This window comes from Poromitra crassiceps (genome assembly GCF_964638095.1).
Source record: "Poromitra crassiceps genome assembly, chromosome: 28".
In the NCBI taxonomy this organism is placed as follows: Eukaryota; Metazoa; Chordata; class Actinopteri; order Beryciformes; family Melamphaidae; genus Poromitra; species Poromitra crassiceps.
Genome location: NC_139651.1, coordinates 11,979,998 through 11,999,038, shown reverse-complemented (window position 1 = coordinate 11,999,038; position 19,041 = coordinate 11,979,998). Strand labels below are relative to the sequence as shown.

General features: G+C 43.2%; 1 protein-coding gene across 2 annotated transcripts in view; it reads left to right on the top strand.

The window, feature by feature from the left end:
• gpc5a (glypican 5a) overlaps positions 1–19,041 on the top strand; it is a 166,285-nt gene that overhangs the window by 91,885 nt on the left and 55,359 nt on the right. For both annotated transcript variants that reach the window (XM_083662136.1, XM_083662137.1), the window contains exon 8: positions 17,275–17,437. In XM_083662136.1, the coding sequence (XP_083518262.1) occupies positions 17,275–17,437 (163 nt within the window). The remainder of the gene's footprint in view (positions 1–17,274; positions 17,438–19,041) is intronic.

Below are 19,041 nucleotides of genomic sequence, written 5' to 3'. Positions count from 1 at the left end.
GTCACGACTCACGTTGGGACTCAAGATGCAAGTCAATACATCTTTTTTTAATATTATTTCTAAGCCTTATATCAATTAAATAATTCATTAATGTGTGTATTATCTTTCCGTGTTTTCTGACAATCGCTCCAATGGATCAGAAAAATGTGATTAACGAACTCTCCCATTTTCCAACAGTAATGTGTATAACTTGTGTTAATTGGGCAGGCCTCATTGAGCTTCGCGAACAAAAGAAGAAGAAAAAAAAGCGTTTGTCTTTTGAGAGTAGAAAATGGCCTTGAAGCGGCAGGCATCTCTTTCCATGGAGCCGCATCCCATGGTGCATTGCACTCTGTTTGCCTGTGGTTGCTATTTAATCCCACACAAATTCATCAGGCTCTCCTCTACAAAGACATGATTGTCCACAAGTAGCCTGAAAGCATACTGTCACCCGTGTGATAGAACAGCTGCAATGTGATGATTATTATCAGACTCTCTTTTTCCGGGGGTTAATTAAGCAACTCTGCATTTGATCTAATTTATTTCAATCAAGAGAGGCCAGTCGGTAAGATTTAACGAGCGGCTTTATTGAGCAAATGGCGAGCATGGCAACTGCTCTGGCGTATGACTCCCTTGTCAGGTCTCAGGTGCCGTTCCTCTTGAGGTGAGAGGAGGGCATCTGAATAGGCTAGGATAGAGATTGGGAGTCAAGACTCGTTGGAGGTGGACTGGGGCGAAACGACAGCTTCAGAGGAGATGATGAACAGCCGTGATGCCAGCTGCTGCTATGATCCGCCAGAGAGGGAGGTGACGTAGAACCCTCACTATATGTACTAGGATGAACTGACGTCATAACTGATGTCATACTTAAACTTGACTGACGTCACGGGCTGATCAGGTTATGCGAATATGGCGGCCTGCTGATTTAAATGTGGAATGAAACCTCACTTAAAAAAAAAAAAAAAAAACGATTTCAGACGGACAAGCCCGTCTTTATTGTCACACGGTTACACATCAACACATGCACGGAGGGCCACAAACACACACATGCTGACGGTGGCCGGTGAAATTTGTCCTCTGCATTTAACCCATCCTGGCTTGTCCTTTCCTCCGGGGGGCAGGCCAGGAGCAGTGGTCGCTTTCTCGTACAGCGCCCGGGGACCGACTTCGGATGTTGTCGTCACTGGTCGGATGACGATGACGATCTGATCTTCTGCATGTTTTTAATGGGGGGGGGGGGGTTATATACGGAGGAACCCCCCTTCTTTATTATATAACGTTTTATTTTTTATAGTATTAATAATTTAGTTCACACAAAAAGTAACGTGCGGCTTCGAGTGCAGCAGATAGTTGAAGATATAAGAAAAAAGGAGAAACCATCAGGCAATTCATATATCAATTGTAGGGCAGCAAAGTCCCTAAGTACAAATACTCCCTTTCTGCTCCAATTGGGGTGCAGCAATATGGTGTCTCCCTCATAACAAATTATGATTTGGATGATGGGACCAAAGTGTAGTTTCCCATAATAGGATGTCTGCCGGGGGGCGCCGCATTCATTTCAGTAGTGCGGGGGCGAGAAAGTGTGGTGTGTGTGTGTGTGTGTGTGTGTGTGTGTGTGTGTGCCGACTGTAGGGGCATTTGAGGGGACATGGTGATTCACGACTTATGGTGGGAGGAAGGAATAGGGGGGCTGGATAGGGGGCAGCCTTGGCGGGTCCCATAGGGCAACATGAAAGACAGATGCTATACCCATCATCACCATTGCTCTTGGATTATTAGCATTATAGAACCTTTAGAAAGTGAATATGAATCCCTGTTCCAAGCCCATACGGTTCAGCAACAACCATAAAAAGCGTTTTTTGGGCATCTACTGTAAGGACAAAATCGCAGGATTAGTTGGTAAATAAGTAGCAGAGAAAAATATGTGCTTCTTCTCAGTCTTCTCGGATTGTCTGAAGTGAGGCGGCCATTGACGAAACCTGTTTGATCTTAAGTTTAACCGGATATGTAAGTAGGCAATGTGCTAAGACCTTTTTCATACACGTTACAATTTGAATTTGTTAAGGAGAGAATTTGTTTTTCCTCAGAAGCGATAACAGCTGTATTTACAGATTGAGTAAAAAGCCCTCAATGACTGAAGTGTAAATATATCTAAGAGAAAAGGACCTAGATCTGCCCCCCAAAAATAAATAGACATCAATAGGAATTCCATCAGGGCCTGGCTTTTATGTAGGCTACATTCATTTATTTCCCGCAGTTCATTCAACGTAATAGTGGGGATCCTAACTGCTGTGCCTCTTCTTCTAACAGACAAGCTAGACAAAGGTTATCACAAAAGGCTTTACAATTTCCTTCAACAAGCTGTGTCTCAGACCTGAATAATCTATTGTAAAACGGACAAAAGGATGCATTAATTTCAAGGGGCGATTAGTTATATCACCTTGAGGAGACTGAATAGCTGGTATTGTAGCAAGACATTCATTAGAGTGACGTTTCTGTGCTAATAAATGAGAGGGTTTGTAGTGTTTTTTTTGCAGTGGTTTTGGTGGGGGGGGGGTAGTGGTTTTGTCTTGAGTGCTGTATCTGGAACTCAGCTTGAAAACTAAGGAGATTGTTGAAATCGGGCCAGTTGCACAAAACACCTTAAGTTAAGATTTTCCTTCGAGTCCGAGTTAAGGTGTTCATAAAATAAAATTGGTTGCACAAAACACCCTTAAATCTTCTCCATGAGGTTAAACATTTTAAGCAAAACGTAAGCACAAGATTTAAGGGTGTTTTGTGCAACCAAGGAAAATCTTAACCTAAGGAACTTTGTGCAACCGGCCCCAGATCTTAGAAGTTGTACTTCTCTTGCTTCTGAAAAAGAGACATGTTGCTAGCTCAAGTAGAACATTTTGTTTTCTAATTGAGATATTCTTAATGTTCAAGATTTTTAAATATGTGAGGCAAACAAAGTTGTATTATAATTATTTATTTTAGAAAACCTTTAGTTCCATTCTAAACCATTTGAATATCATCAACTTAATTATCCAAGTATACTATTAATTTTCTAAGATTAGATCTAAACTGAGCATAGACTCCCTCATTTTGGTGTGAGGAAGTATTGATTTTCATCTAGTAGCTGCTGGGTGAGGCGGTGGAGATGATATATAATAGGCCCGCTTGCGGTCAGACAAAGTTGTGTGAATATTATCAGCACTTTTTTACAAGGTCACATGATTGGGATGTTAAAATATAGTCAATCCTAGAATGTGAATGATGTCTTTGAGAGGAAAAATTACCCGACACAAATTTGCTTCAATCTCCAACAATACAAGAGCTTTGGGAACATAGCATTGAGAGCTTTTGATTTGCAATTTGAGAGGCATTTATATGAGCTCTTAAAACCAAATCATAGTTACGCTGGCAAACAGAAGCCAAAGCAATTTTGATGTCACCAATTATGGTTTTCACAAAGGCTATTCTGCCTTAATTATCATTCCCAGATTCGACCATGGTAACGTTCTCCAGAGCGACAGGCAACCTCTATAACTCCTCTTCTTCTAGTCAAAGCAGAGGATGATGCCACAACCGCAAATATTAATATAGTTATTATTAGTATAGTTAATATAGTTACTAAATGTATCTGTTTACTTTTCTGTAAGGTGGGACCATTCACGCATGGCGATTAGTTCTACAGTATGGCATGAAATGGCATGGCAACTAATTCTATGGCATGGCAGCATGGCAACTAATTCTTTGGCGTAATGACTCTGTGGTAAGATGCCTCTCTTCTTGTGGTGAGAGAGGAGGGCATCTGCTCGGACTAGGATAGAGAATCCCCCCCCCGTAGGGAATTCTTCGGAAGTCAAGACGTTGGTGGTGCACTGGGGAGGTGGGTGGGGCGAAACGCAGCTTCAGAGGATGGGATACGATCAGCCCAGGTACAGCGACCATGAGGTGAAGGATCAGGGAAAGAGGAGGATGACACGCTGAGCATGGCTATATGTACTGCCACGTCATAGTAGGGTGATGAGTCAGGAGGCACACGTCATAACGGACGTCACACTAGGATTACGCTTGACTTAAGCTGGGAGCTGATGCCTATTGTGATGTGAGGTAACGTGACTGGTCTTCATCTTGAAACTAGGTCGAGACCAACATTTCTCTGAATAAAGGAAAACGAGTTAGATTAGTCAAGACGGTTTTAACTTGACAACAAAAACATTCTAACTTGAACCCCGGCTCACTTCCTGTTGCACCGTTTCAGTAGAACCAAATGAAATGTGAGTTCATGGCTAGGACAGTAGAGCTGTTGGCAGGACTCACAATTCCGTGAAAACTGTCTATACCAGAGAGAGAGAGAGAGAGAGAGACATCAGGTCAAAATGTTGAAGATGAAAAATAAGATTCCATATTCATCGGTCACTCCCAATCTCCCCCTCCATATGAAATATAAGTATGTGAGTGTTTGTTTCCCCCTGAACAGCTGAGAAAGTGGACAGTGGACACTGTAAATAGTTAGCACCGTGAAGATGATACAATTCAGTAGGTGGCAGTAATGCAACATTTAAGGATGCCAACCGCCATAAAACACCGAAGAAGAAGCTGAGAAAAAGGAAGTGCTGTGGGGTTGCAGCTGGTGAAAACCGTCTATTCACCTTATTCTTTGCCCATACAAGGACGCTTCTGCATGATGTCATTTCGTAATCGTCTTTCCGTTTTAGACACGGAAGTAGATGACGCCTACCGTAGTCATTTTTAGACTTGCCAAAAAGCTGTTTTCAAGCAAAAAAAAAACACTGTTATAAAGTTCTAATATTTTTTCGGATGAGAACATTCCAAATATGTGACCAGTTTATCAGAATAACGCCTATTTGGAAATATTTAACGAGCAGCGAGGACTGGGAGCGCTGGCTGTGCTGACACCGGTCGGACTAGCTATCTGTCAAACCCTACTGTAGGCTACTGGTGCGTGCTTTTGTAACTAACGTTAAATGCCGACCGGGTACAGCCGTCGGCTCCTCGCAGCAGTAACGCTATGAACATTTCACTGAAGTTGGCCGCAGTGTAGCTTCTGAATGTTGCCAAATTTCATTCATAGTGACGTTTTGTTTTGAAATTGGCCGCCAACTAGCGCTGAACCGGAAGAACAAATACAATTGCGGGCAACGCGGAAGAGAGAAAAAGTGGGCGTGGTGAATAAGGTGAATAGTTCTTCACTTTGTCTGTTCACAGTCTTTAGGTGTAATTAGCATAGTGGTATCTCATTAGCAGGTGACACGTGGTGAGTGGAGGCATCAGCCTGTATGTAATGTGTGAATCTGTTTGATCCTCCGGCGCACCTGACCTGAATTGTGACTTATATGAATTCTTTGAAGTGAAACTTGAGCCGGTCCTTCCAGATGGCTGAACCCAGAGAGTACGGATTCTGTGAAGTTAAAAAAAAAAAACGATCTGGCCCTCACAAAGGGTGACCCAGAAAATATACTGGATCTATGAAATTAAAATGTCTATTCATCTGTTGTTTTAAAGATGTTAATTAAGACATGATGTGGATTGAATTGGGGGAGGGGCCAAGGAAATCGTCCTAATTAATTAATTAATTAATAATAAGACGGTGGTTGTTTATGTGAGATGAACATTGTGGATTGGCCCAGAGATGTGTTCAGGCATGTAGGTGTTTAAAATGCGTGAACACCGCAGTGTTAAAGTTCCATCCTTTTGACATTTAAATGTGTTGATTCTGTGCGTGGGAAGATGATGAACATGAGGCGCAGGGAGGGGGAGGTGCTGTAGTGGGGGTGAAGGGAAGGGGGAGGGGTGAAACAGGTGGACGGTTTATGGCAGCTGGGTTTATGACCAGCAAAAAAAAACATCTCTTACATATGCCAGTGCACACACTCGTGTGCCACTGCCCGCGTGCGTGGGGGTGTGTGTGTGCGGGTGTGTGTGGCAAAAAGAAAGATGTAACACTCTGTACTACTTCTATAAAACATATTATTCATAGGAATAAAATGATCTAAAAGTGCTTTTGCATGTGTGTACCTGGGAGCACAGGGACATGTGACACGCAGGCGTGTGTGAATGTGTGCGGAGCGAAAGAGAGAAAGTACTACAAGCAGACTGAAATATGGATCCAGGCAAAAGGTGAGAGATGAAGGTATGTTACTTGTAAAAAAATAAATAAAAAAAGCAGCATGGAGCATCTGTTGAGGATAAGCGTGATGTATCCAAACGCTGATGTTTCATGTATTTCATCTACATAAAAATCACAAATCTTCTTTTTACTGGTTTTCATTCATTTGACGAGGTTGACCCTCGCCTCGCTGAAGCGTGGAAACAGACTCCCCCCCCCCCCCACTCTGCATAAGTCCAAATGGCAACACATCGTTATTATTCTAATGAGGCGACTGCAGCAAAACACAAAACAGCAACGCCGGTATTGACACATTCATCACATTCATCATATTCATCACGCAATCTGAGAGGATAAACTGGGGACTTCATCAACTCGCTCATCAGCAGCTCCTTCTGATGAATTATTTGTTGCCTCCTTGCCTGTCCTGTCCTCTCCTCCTCTCCTCTCCTCTTGATGCGGTAAGAGCCCATCAGGAATCCATAAGTAGGCCCCTGTCCCTGTGTGTCTCAATCAAAATCAGACCCTCCCTCAGTCTGCCGGCTGAATAATTTACCAGTCATTGATGTGGTGGTTGACCAGCAGTTTGGTTTTTAAATTATTCATATCCGCTCTTCCCCTAGTCCCCGGGATTAACATTGAAAATATGTCTGCATTTTTATTTGTTACGTCCCCTAAACTCGCTCACTGCATTCTGCCCATCTGACTGGCTGATGGCGATATAAGCAGAGGTCGTCGTGTTGTAGAAGTGCAACAACTCGAAAAGACAATCTTGGGTGCCGACGTTACCCTGCTCTCTAAATTTAGAATCAGAATCAGAGATACTTTCTTGATCCCCGTGGGGAAATCCGATTTTTTAAAATAAAATATGCAGAAAATATATATATTTTTTAAATATGTGCATTATCTTACATTATTTATCAACAGTAGCCTACTATAGAATAAGAGCATATGCAAAATATGTACATACTATAATATATACAGCAGTGTGAATAAATTATTGTAATAGTAAGTAGCAGTTTGTAAATTTGTAAATTGCACAGTTACACATACTGTAACTGTGAAAAATTGCTTCACATTGGATTATTGCAGTATTGAATAATGATTGCACATTGAGTTAATATTAATACATGATATGGGTTATGAAGTAGCCGACGGGTGAGGTAAGTCCGAGGGGCGGTCCGTTGACTCGGTGTCCGACACTGAGGGAGGAGCTGAAGAGTTTGATGGCCACAGGCAGGAATGACCTCCTGTGGCACTCTGTGGAGAGATATATTTCTCTCCGATTAAAGGTCCCATTCCGTGCAAAAGCTGTTTTTACTTGTAAATGCATATATACTGCTGTCAGCCCTCCCTGTAATGAGTGGTCACAAGCTCAGAACTGCCACAGTTGGATTTGTCCCTATCCAGCTTCCCCCTGCAGTCTCCTCCAAGCCACACCCCCAAACGCTTCGTTTGCCCAGAGGGGGATTGGGACGTCACGAGCTTCCTCACGCATACTGCGCGGGTCTCTCTCACACAAGCTACCTGCACCATTTTGTCTATAGCCACAAAATTAACACTTCTAGCTGGAGCGACGCCAACTGTACGTGATCCAGCAACTGCGGAGGTGCATTCGGTAAGTCTAGGCATTTTGAGATGTCCTCTTTAGCGTAGCAACGTTAAGTTAGCGATAGCGTTAGTTGTGGACACAACCTAGCATGCTGGTCCACAGACGCTAATCTGATTGGCCGCTGGGAGCCTGGGGCGGGCTCTCCCTCAGCGGCCAATGGGAACTGTTAGTTCTGAATATATTATAGGAACAGACCATTCTTGGGACGCAACGAGATGAGGAAGTGACAACTCCGTCACAACAAACGGGATTGCTATATTTTCGACAAATTAATCCAGAATCATGTTTTATGGACCAGAGACACACGTTTTTAAGAGGTTACAGCTGCACAAATTGGGACCTTTAAACATTTCAAACATGTGTTTTTACACAACACCCAGTAACTTAGTATGACTTTCAAATGTCCCCATCACTTAGATGAAGTGCCCTTGGTATTCCAGAATTACGTCAAGGTAGAAGGCGCTTGACAATGTGAGTGTTATTTCCCCCCCTAAACATAATAAGATGTTTTATTTCTTAATGGAACACTCTGTAGTATATCAGTAGTATATCCCAAAAGTGTTCAAACTGTCAAACTGAATGAATGATTTCAAAACCGTTTACACTTTTCGGATATAGCCTACTACCGATTTTGTAATGATACAAAGCTGGTTGAAAATCGGCGGACTGTTCCTTTAAGCCAGACTCAATGTCGCATTCATTACACGGGTGGGATAAGTACTGTAGGGCAGCATCCACACCTGTAGATACAATTACATTATTGTATGATTAAAAAAAATAAAAAAATAAATAAGAATATTGAAAAACAAAATTATTGTACGATTCACTATTAGATGCTGTTTGTGCAACAGCAGCATGCCCCTCTTTTTCCCCATTTCAGATTATCTATATAGCACTCGAATGCTATAACATTGCTGAAATATCTCACTCACTCACTCTCTAACTCACACCTGAGAAATACTCTTCAATGTTATTTTAACATGAAATTCTCCACAGTTATATTTGAACTTCCACATGTGTACCGCCCCCCCCCCCCCCCCCCCCCCCCCCCTACTAGCCGGTGACCTACTCTGCAGCTGCTGCACTCAGTCTGGATAAACACCCTGTCAGCGCTGCAGCAGCTGCGGTAAGGGAGATGCTGAATGACAGTGTGCGTCTTGGGAGCCGACTCACATCCTGACACTTTCCTCCTCTTTCCTCTTGACGGGCAAACGTGATCTTTCCCCCACCTTCTCAAATAGACCGACGTTGGAACTGCATATGTTAAAAGGGAACCCTAGTCAGTTCAAAAATCCCCACAGAGCCGGATTCATCTCTCGAATGTCTCCGAAGGTGTGATGCATTTCGATACATCGCGCACCCTATGCCTTCTTTACGACACGGGCGGGTTTGCCCATCATCGTACGCGACGTTCTTCTTCTCCTGCTGAATCTTGTGCCGTAATCTGCGCATTTTAATTGGCTGTAACTGTACGCTGTCCCCATTGGCCTTGGTGCAATTCCATCTGAAATTGTTAATGTGTAAATGTCGTCACCAATCAAGAAGAAAGCAGATGATTATAGACTCCAGTCTCTAATGCTGTCGAGACACACAGCCACGACACATGTGCTGCTCCACAAATCAACATGATACACAATATTAGCTTGGACATCAACATGAGTCGTGATGCGTAGCATCATAAGTTCTTAACCAGAAATTGCTCATATCCCCAGAAAAGCTTTTCTTCTTGGTGTGTCTGTTCATTGTCGTGAAATGTCGGGAAATATAGTTGTCAATTCTCGTTAATACAAATTGAAGCGTTGTCACACTCTCGCGGATAACAGATAAGAATGCGTACACTCTGCTATTCCACTTTTAAATGAGTCTGCATTCATGTGCGATATGTCTTTGGGCTGTGTACAGAGTGGGCGTGTTTGCAGACGCCTCAGGCAAGCCAACTCATTTTCTGTCGATAACTCTCTCTCTCTGTCTCTCTGTGTCTCTCTCTCTCTCTCTCTGTCTCTCTCTGTCTCTCTCTCTCTCTCTGTCTCTCTCTCTGTCTCTCTGTGTCTCTCTCACTCTCTCTCTCTCTGTCTCTCTCTCTCTCTCTCTCTCTCTGTCTCTCTCTCTCTGTCTCTCTCTGTCTCTCTCTCTCTCTGTCTCTCTCTCTCTCTCTCTCTGTCTCTCTCTCTCTCTCTCTCTCTCTGTCTCTCTCTCTCTGTCTCTCTCTGTCTCTCTCTCCTTCTCTCTCTCACTCTCTCTCCTTCTCTCTCTCTGTCTCTCTCACTCTCTCTCCTTCTCTCTGTCTCTCTCTCACTCTCTCCTTCTCTCTCTCTGTCTCTGTCTGACGTTTGGGGTGTTTTTGAGCTGATTTATGTCTGTACTGTTTGTTACCGTATATGCTTCTTGAAAATGGCATCATGAAATGAATTGATTGTTTGAGCAATAAAGATGTTTTGAAATTCAAAAAATTCTCTCTGTCTCTCTCACTCTCTCTCCTTCTCTCTCTTTGTCTCTCTCACTCTCTCTCCTTCTCTCTGTCTCTCTCTCACTCTCTCCTTCTCTCTCTCTGTCTCTCTCACTCTCTCTCCTCTCTGTCTCTCTCTCACTCTCTCCTTCTCTCTCTCTGTCTCTCTCACTCTCTCTCCTTCTCTCTCTCTTGTCTCTCTCTCTCTCCTTCTCTCTCTCTGTCTCTCTCTCACTCTCTCCTTCTCTCTCTCTGTCTCTCTCTCTCTGTCTCTCTCTCACTCTCTCCTTCTCTCTCTCTCTCTGTCTCTCTCACTCTCTCCTTCTCTCTCTCTCTCTCTCTCTCACTCATTCTCTCTCTGTCTCTCTCACTCTCTCTCCTTCTCTCTCTCTGTCTCTCTCACTCTCTCCTCTCTCTCACTCTCTCTCCTCTCTCTCTGTCTCTCTCTCTCCTTCTCTCTCTCTGTCTCTCTCTCTCTCTCTCTCTCTCTCTCTCTGTCTCTCTCGTAAGTAGTGAAGCAGTCATCAAACTGCTAAAACACAGTACTAACTGCACTTAGATGTGAGATAAAGTGCTTTAGAAAATAATTGGCATTCCAGGCATCAAACCATTATAAGTTCATACTGATGGAAGTTCATCCAGGGAGCATTTACTTATTTGAGGCTATAAGATGATATGATTGCATATCTGTCCTAAGAGCTGAGCATCTTCATTAGAGATCTCTTAGGAAAATTTGAAAAAAAAAAAAAAAAAAAAAGGAGGGGGGGGAATATAGTTCTCATATTCAAACTAAATGCTACATGTATGTAGCAGATTTTGTTACTGATGTAACTTAACATGAAGTTGAACCAAAGAAATAGTGAAATTCTTTATCTGTAGGATCTATGGATGCATGCTCATGAAAGCCCAAAACATTTGACGACAACAAGAGACCATTAAAAATAAGCCAGACACAGATGCTATTATGTTGTTCTCCCATTTACGGCTTAATTGGAAATATCAATTTTAAACCAGTCACACCTTGTAGCCTACAGTACATTCGATAATGTTGGCTGTGCTAAAAAGGTTTTGTTCATGCTCATCTCCTGGAGTGAATTTGGAAAATTAACTCATAAGTGCACAGTGGTGTTTCTATGCACATCAGTTTCCCCCCGAGCAGGCAGTGGAGCTTAGAGATGACTCCTGCAGCACCCAGCCTCTCTGGCCATGTTCACATTACAGGCAAATCTGATTCGCTGATAAAGTCATTAATCATCATTATCTTGATTGGAATCTGATTTGGGAGTGTGTTCACACTGCCACAAATCTGATTTTCAAGTCGGATCTGTGTGTCCAGACCTAAACAGCCTATCTGCATGGGTTGCTATGGTAACGACGTGGGCGTCAGTAAATACGTATGTTGGTGATGTGGTTTTCCTGCGCAGAAGCGTTTGATGACGAGTTGCGAGTGACGTTCAAATCAGATTTGGTGGATCTGCGCGTCCGCACTGAAGTCACATCAGTCGAAAGCAGATTGGAAACTACCTCCATATGTGGTTTGGGACAAGTGACACAAATCAGACTTGGAGCGTCCAGACTCATAAAACCAATCTGGATAAAGTCATTAATTGGTCACTAAAGTTCACAAATCAGATTTGGCCTCCTAGTCTGAACATGGCCTCTGAGACCTGCAGCTCTCAGAAGGATCAGAACAGTGATTTCCCCCCGTGCTGCACCTGTTTTGATGCATACATTACAAGTCATAGCAGAAGCACAATGAAATTATTATAATATCAGAAAAGCTTTTAAGGTTTAAGGTTTTAATATTTTGTTGATAACTGTTATGACGATGACGGGTGATCAAGCAAGTTGGTACACGCTGCCTGCTTACAATAGAGCCTCAGGGGCTCCAACAGTAAAGTGACAAAATCTATGCTTTGAGCTCGTCACGAGACAAAGCCCCGTTTCATTTACAGACGAGAGCTAATAATAACCCTGCCAAGAAAGACAATAATTCAGCTCAATACGATCAAACAAAAAGCAATTTGTCCCTCTTGGCCCTGATGAGTGAAATCAAAGAGCTGCCTGCTGATTGGCAGCAATGTGGTCGATCAGGAAAGAGCTTAGAAGCTAATTATTATTTGCTCTGAAAAATCTGCAGCTAACGAGGCTTGATTAATAGACGTGCTTTATGCAAATCGTGTCATCTGCGAGTAAGCAAAAACAAAAGCACATACTTAGTTTGTCTTTTTTATTCATATGAAATCTAATTGACTTGTTCTACCTGTTGAAGATGCACTTGGTGAATGGACCACCCATCCTGGTTTTTCAGCCATGTTGTTATTCACAGAGAGTTCTTTATCGCATAATTAATAGCTGAGCGATATAAATGTATTAAACGGTTACACTGAACCCGACCGTCATTAGTGTTGATATTTTGGGAGGCCTCTTTTTCACATTATCTGCCTATTCTATGCCTTTTCTGTTGGAACTCTGGCTAGTTTGATAAGCCGACTCATTTCAGTGACTATTGGATAACGCTCACGTAACAGACGTAACCTTTTCAGACAGCTGATCATGTGTGTGATTTCATTTGGCTGCTCTCTGAGGATGATGAGAATGTGTGCGTGACAAAACAATCTGTGAGAAGGGTGCAGAAACCGTTCACTTCTCTGAAACATTTAAGGCAGATAAATTAGGCCTTTTGCTACAATATTAATATATTTCAGCAGTTTATTATTTATGATGTCATTATTTATGACTTTGCGTGACTCCAGAGGAATTAGCAACAGCATAGCGGCGAAAAGATTTCGTCATGCAAATGTTAAGGCAATAATTCAACGCGGATGCAATGAAAGGTCGAGTTTATTACCCATAGAGTCTAATTTCATTTTAAAACGTTATGAACTTGTTTATGTTCGGGGTGAAAAGCTCATGCTTGTGTATTTTATCAGAACAGATTACCAGTGATATGGTCTGCCACGTACCTTAACAGCCAGCCACACTTCAATTCATTCTACTCAAGTGTGCGCGTGCGTAATAAAGTCATGAACTCACACATATACATTCTCTCTCTCTCTCTCTTTGTCTTCCTCTCTCTCTAAAACACACACACACACACACACACACACACACACACACACACACACTCACGCCTTAGCTCAATTGACACCATTTGTCATATAGTAAATACTAGTGCAGTGCCCGTTCGGCCCGCTGCTGCACAGTGCGCGGTTCGCTAGTTTATTCAAAGTTTATTAATATTGTCCAAATTGCACCAAATCTGACACTACGCATCATTGGGTTAGTTGGGTCCAGAACATAGACCATCTAAGAATATGCACAGTCACCGTGACCCATTGCTTTTTGGACTTTGTTTGGGACCTTTTATACAAAATTTACCTCCCAAGGTCCCTCCCAAAAATCCCACGATATTTTTTAACAGAGGGCCAAATCCAATATGGTTCCTGACACCATCTTGAAAAATTAACTTTTGAACCAGAGCACCAGATTCATGTATGACCCTTCATCATGTAAGTCGACCACAAGGATTCCGATTGTGACATCGGTTTGACGTTATGACATCATTTTGACCCAGAGATGCAAGATGGGAAGGTAAGATGTGGAGTTTGGGGTTTGCCATTTTTACAGTAGTAGCCATGTAAAAATTATTTTATGTCTTCAAATCCGATTCTAAAAATATCCATTCCAAACTTGATAGGCATGTAAAAGAAAAGGGCAGATAGTGTAGGTGAATAAGCCTGTTCACCACAGGAGCCTCGTACATTCAAAGGACACAGTCAATCACCACAGCAGGTTTCTATCACGGGAAACATGCCAGCTTTTCATGCTTTTTATGGAAAGCTGCAATAAAGAAAAGTATGAGGGTATGACTTTTACTTTGACATGCCTCTCAAGTTTCTGAGAGATGGAATGGACATGACCGTGACCTGCTCTATCAAAATCAGTCGGATGTCGCATCGGCACATTTGTGGATCAACGGGATTTTACGAGTAAATATTGATTTTGGATATAGTTTATAGCTATAGTTTACCATTGTTCTCCTTCCTTACATACTGTAAAAAAAAAAGGCAAACCCCAAACACCACATCTTACCTTCCCATTCAAAAGTTACGTTTTCACTCTACTGGATGGCGGGCATCTTGGATTTCCGGGTCAAAATGATGTCATAACGTCAAACTGATCGTCAGAATCGTAATCTTTGTGATCTACTTACACAAAAAAGTGTCTTTATACATGATTCTAGGTACTCTGTTTCAAAAGTAAATGATTCAAGGTGGCACCAGCGGGCATCTTGGCAAGAAAAAAGAAAAAAAATCACTGGATTTTGGGGGAGACCTGGGGGCTATTTTTGATATAAAAGGTCCATAGAAGTCAAATCTATCATCAAAACATCTTAGCCAGAGAATGGTCACAGACTTGAGGTTCTGATCCCAACTAGCTCCCCAGCAGTACCCTCGCCAAGTGTGAAGTAGATCGGACGAACTGTTCTCTAGATATGCTAAACACGCACGCTCGCTCACTCCCTCCCTCCCTCCCTACTGGGATTCCTTGCATTATATTTCATATTCATATCATACTATAAAGTTTATAGTATGATATGAATCTTACTGGAAATCTCAATTGCCAATTTGTCCCCTGCATGCGGCCCAATTACTGCAAGATGCCATTTCCTCTGTAAACTGACATCACACTCTGCAGTATGTGATATCACAGTCTGCATGCAGTATGTGACATCAGTCTGCAGTATGTGACAGTCTGCAGTATGTGACATCACAGTCTGCAGTGACATCACAGTCTGCAGTATGTGACATCACAGTCTGCAGTATGTGACATCAGTCTACAGTATGTGACAGTCTGCAGTATGTGACATCACAGTCTGCAGTATATGTGACATCACAGTCTGCAGTATGTGACATCACAGTCTGCAGTATGTGACATCACAGTCTGCAGTATGTGACATCACTGTCTGCAGTATGCGACATCACAGTCTGCAGTATATGTGACATCACAGTCTGCAGTATGTGACATCACAGTCTGCAGTGACATCACAGTCTGCAGTGTGTGTGACATCAGTCTGCAGTGTGTGTGACATCACAGTCTGCAATATGTGACATCACAGTCTGCAGTATGTGACATCACAGTCTGCAGTATATGTGACATCACAGTCTGCAGTATGTGACATCACAGTCTGCAGTGACATCACAGTCTGCAGTATATGTGACATCAGTCTGCAGTGTGTGTGACATCACAGTCTGCAGTATGTGATATCACAGTCTGCAGTATATGTGACATCACAGTCGGCAGTATATGTGACATCACGCAGTGTGTGACATCACAGTCTGCAGTATATGTGACATCACAGTCTGCAGTATGTGTGACATCACAGTCTGCAGTATATGTGACAGCACAGTCTGCAGTATGTGTGACATCACAGTCTGCAGTATATGTGACATCACAGTCTGCAGTATGTGTGACATCACAGTCTGCAGTATATGTGACAGCACAGTCTGCAGTATGTGTGACATCACAGTCTGCAGTATATGTGACATCACAGTCTACAGTGTATGTGACATCACAGTCTGCAGTGTATGTGACATCACAGTCTGCAGTATATGTGACATCACAGTCTGCAGTATATGTGACATCACAGTCTGCAGTATATGTGACATCACAGTCTGCAGTATGTGACATCACAGTCTGCAGTATATGTGACATCACAGTCTACAGTATAATGTGACATCACAGTCTGCAGTGTGTGACATCACAGTCTGCAGTATATGTGACATCACAGTCTGCAGTATGTGTGACATCACAGTCTGCAGTATGTGACATCACAGTCTGCAGTATGTGACATCACAGTCTGCAGTATATGTGACTCACAGTCTGCAGTATGTGACATCACAGTGTGCAGTGTGTGTGACATCACAGTCTGCAGTGTGTGACATCAGTCTGCAGTATGTGACATCACAGTCTGCAGTATGTGACATCACAGTCTGCAGTATATGTGACTCACAGTCTGCAGTATGTGACATCACAGTCTGCAGTATGTGAAGTCCTCATATAGCCTCTCACCAAGCCCTTGAGCAGTCCGCTCTCCCTGCTGAACTGTGAAGCATGCAGCTGAAATTCAGATGAACTCCCAGCTCAGTCGTAGGTACCACAGGAACCCATTACTTTACAAATAATGTACTGTGGAATTAAAAGTTTGGCCAGATTTCTAATATAATTGGGGGGTATTGGGGTTCGGACCGGACGACATGGCAATTACACACTTGGAGGGAGCACTTAGATTGCCCAAACGCTCAATATTCTCCGTCTTCTAACAATTTGCTTGTCAGCGCTGATAAATAGAGAGTCCAGGCAGCCAGGCGATATTAGCGGCGTATAAAGCTTCTCCTCTGGTTCAGCCCTGGCATTATCTGAGACACTTTGACTCCCCTGCATTAAACCACAACACTAACTAATTAGCATAGACGCTACCTTTCTGTGATGAACACAGAAGCGTTCTCTCTGCTTTCCAGTGACGCGCGGTGAATTTAAATCAGCCAATTAGCGCATGCATTTCCCCTGGTATCCAGTTCACAAAGTCTTTGATTGAGAATCCGCTAGAAAGTGTAGCTGCCCGCGGGCTGCCGAGGCTCGTATAAGACTGGTAGACGATGGTGGGATTCAGCGTGTATTTCCACTCATACTGTTTTTTTTAATATTTAATTAATATTTATGTCAAATTGTGCAAAGTTCTTCTGTTTCTCCCTTTTTCTTTTTGTCTTTTGACTTTGTCTGCCCAGTATGAGGAAAAAGTTTCTGCACACTTAGACTGGATCTTAAGTGTGCAAGAAACCTTCTTTCCTGATCTTGTTCTTCGGTCTTCTGGCACCTTTAGCACATGAAATAGTGGTGAGTGCGGTGATCCTCTCAAAGTATCGACTTTCTCTGCCCAGAACGTTGGGTTGATGTATTGGTATTGGTTGACATTACTGCAGAATGTGCAGATAGGAGGTTGTATTATTTTTCGGTACAGCAGATTTTGAAGACATTCTACTCTGTGTTTTCATTTTCGATGCTGTTTGTGTCTCGATTTGAATGATTTGCCTATATCTCTATCTTTCTGACCAGCTGTTGCAGGGAAAGTCCATTCCCAAACTGGGAACGCTGGACCAAATTGAAACGGGGAGTGGAGACGCCGAGGGACGCTACAGCGGTGACTGTGACGATGAGGATGGCTGCAGTGGCTCCGGGGCCGGAGAGGTGAAGAGGAAGGTACCCCGAGTCTCCAAATGTAAGCCACTCCTCCTCACCTTTGACCTTCACGTCTTTCTATTGTATTTTTTAAGCGATCAATCACGCCCCCAAAGCATCGTCTACTTTATCGTCTATTTCACTCTAAATTTGACTATAATTTACAAAATAAACACCACGCTGGCTGTATTGAAGAAGACTTAAAACTATCGATTGAGACTATAAACTCATTAGGAAAGTGTTTACTGAGCTAATAAATCAGGTGAGAATTAGGGTAATTTCCCCATTGACTTCCATGCAATCGGACTTCTTTTTGCAGCCAGTGCAGTCACCCCCTGTTGGCCATTAGAAAGAATGAACTGGCTTCACTTTTCACGAACGGAGCTACCCCCTTGGTCAGTTCAACACACATGCATTAAGAATGCATCTCCACTTGTGATCAGATCTCACTTCCCCCGCTCGATATGCAAATAAACACGTTAGCGCCACATCCTGTCCTGAACAGGGCCTATATTTCAATATGTCTTCCTCCAGTCTCTATTTTATGACGGGCATAATAATAGTTATAATACTGGTCATTAAAGATAATGGTTGCTATGGGAACATTATTGCAATCAAACCCCATTACGGGAAAATGATTGCTCCCCTGAGGATCAGTATAACCCCTGATGTATCACAGCGCTGGAGCCTTTTCATCTCGCCACCTTTCACACTCTGGCCCCCTCGCCTCGCCGCATGGCGTCCTCCCCTCCCTGCTCCCTCCCGCTCTCCATCAAACATGCTAACAATCTGATTAATCACCTCTCTCACTCCGCACGCCGCCTGTGGCAGGAGCAGGCGGCGTGCGGGGGGGGGGGGGGGGCGGGGGGTCATCTAAACAGGCCGTTCTGTCCCTGTAAATGTTTCCTCTCCTGCTTGTCAGTCTTCCTCAAGGCTCTGGCCCGCCCGGGCTCAGGCAAGCTGCTGAACAATAGCTCATCTGAGGCCGCAGGGAGGCGGTGACATCCATCACCACCTTTGTACAGTAGAGTCCTCCTCCTTTCCCCTCCGTCGCAGCCGGGCCACAGCAGACTGCCTCCCAGACGTATGACCCCGCTGTCTGCCGTGACCTCAGTGTAACACCTGTCCACCGCTGTCTGACCCGCAGAGGAATAGATATATAGAGAGGGTTCCTGACTTGAACCCAGCCTCTGGTCAGACTCGGACCCTGCGGGAGTTTTTTTGGGGAGATTAACGCACACGGAAAATGACAGATTTTACGATGGCGTTTGTCAAAAGCTGTGGGTGTTAAAATTGCAGGAAGTGGTAAAAATCACAAGTCAAGGATTTTTTTTTTTTACTTTTTTTTTTTTTTTTTTTTTTTTACAATTAAAAAAATATATATACAGTAACAGCTAACAGCAAAAGACAGTATACTACTTCCTGTGATGATAACCATACTGCATCTTACAGAATCTTACAGAAAATAATAAATACGTGTTCATCCAAGGGGGTAAAAGGGAGCGGAACGATCGGGAACTGTGACTCTGATTCCGGCACCTTCAATGATCTGATTGGCCGTTTCATACATAATGTCAAGCGAGTTCACAGGACTGCCAACTCCCAACGCATCGACTCACCGTGACAGCACACGGACAGACAAGA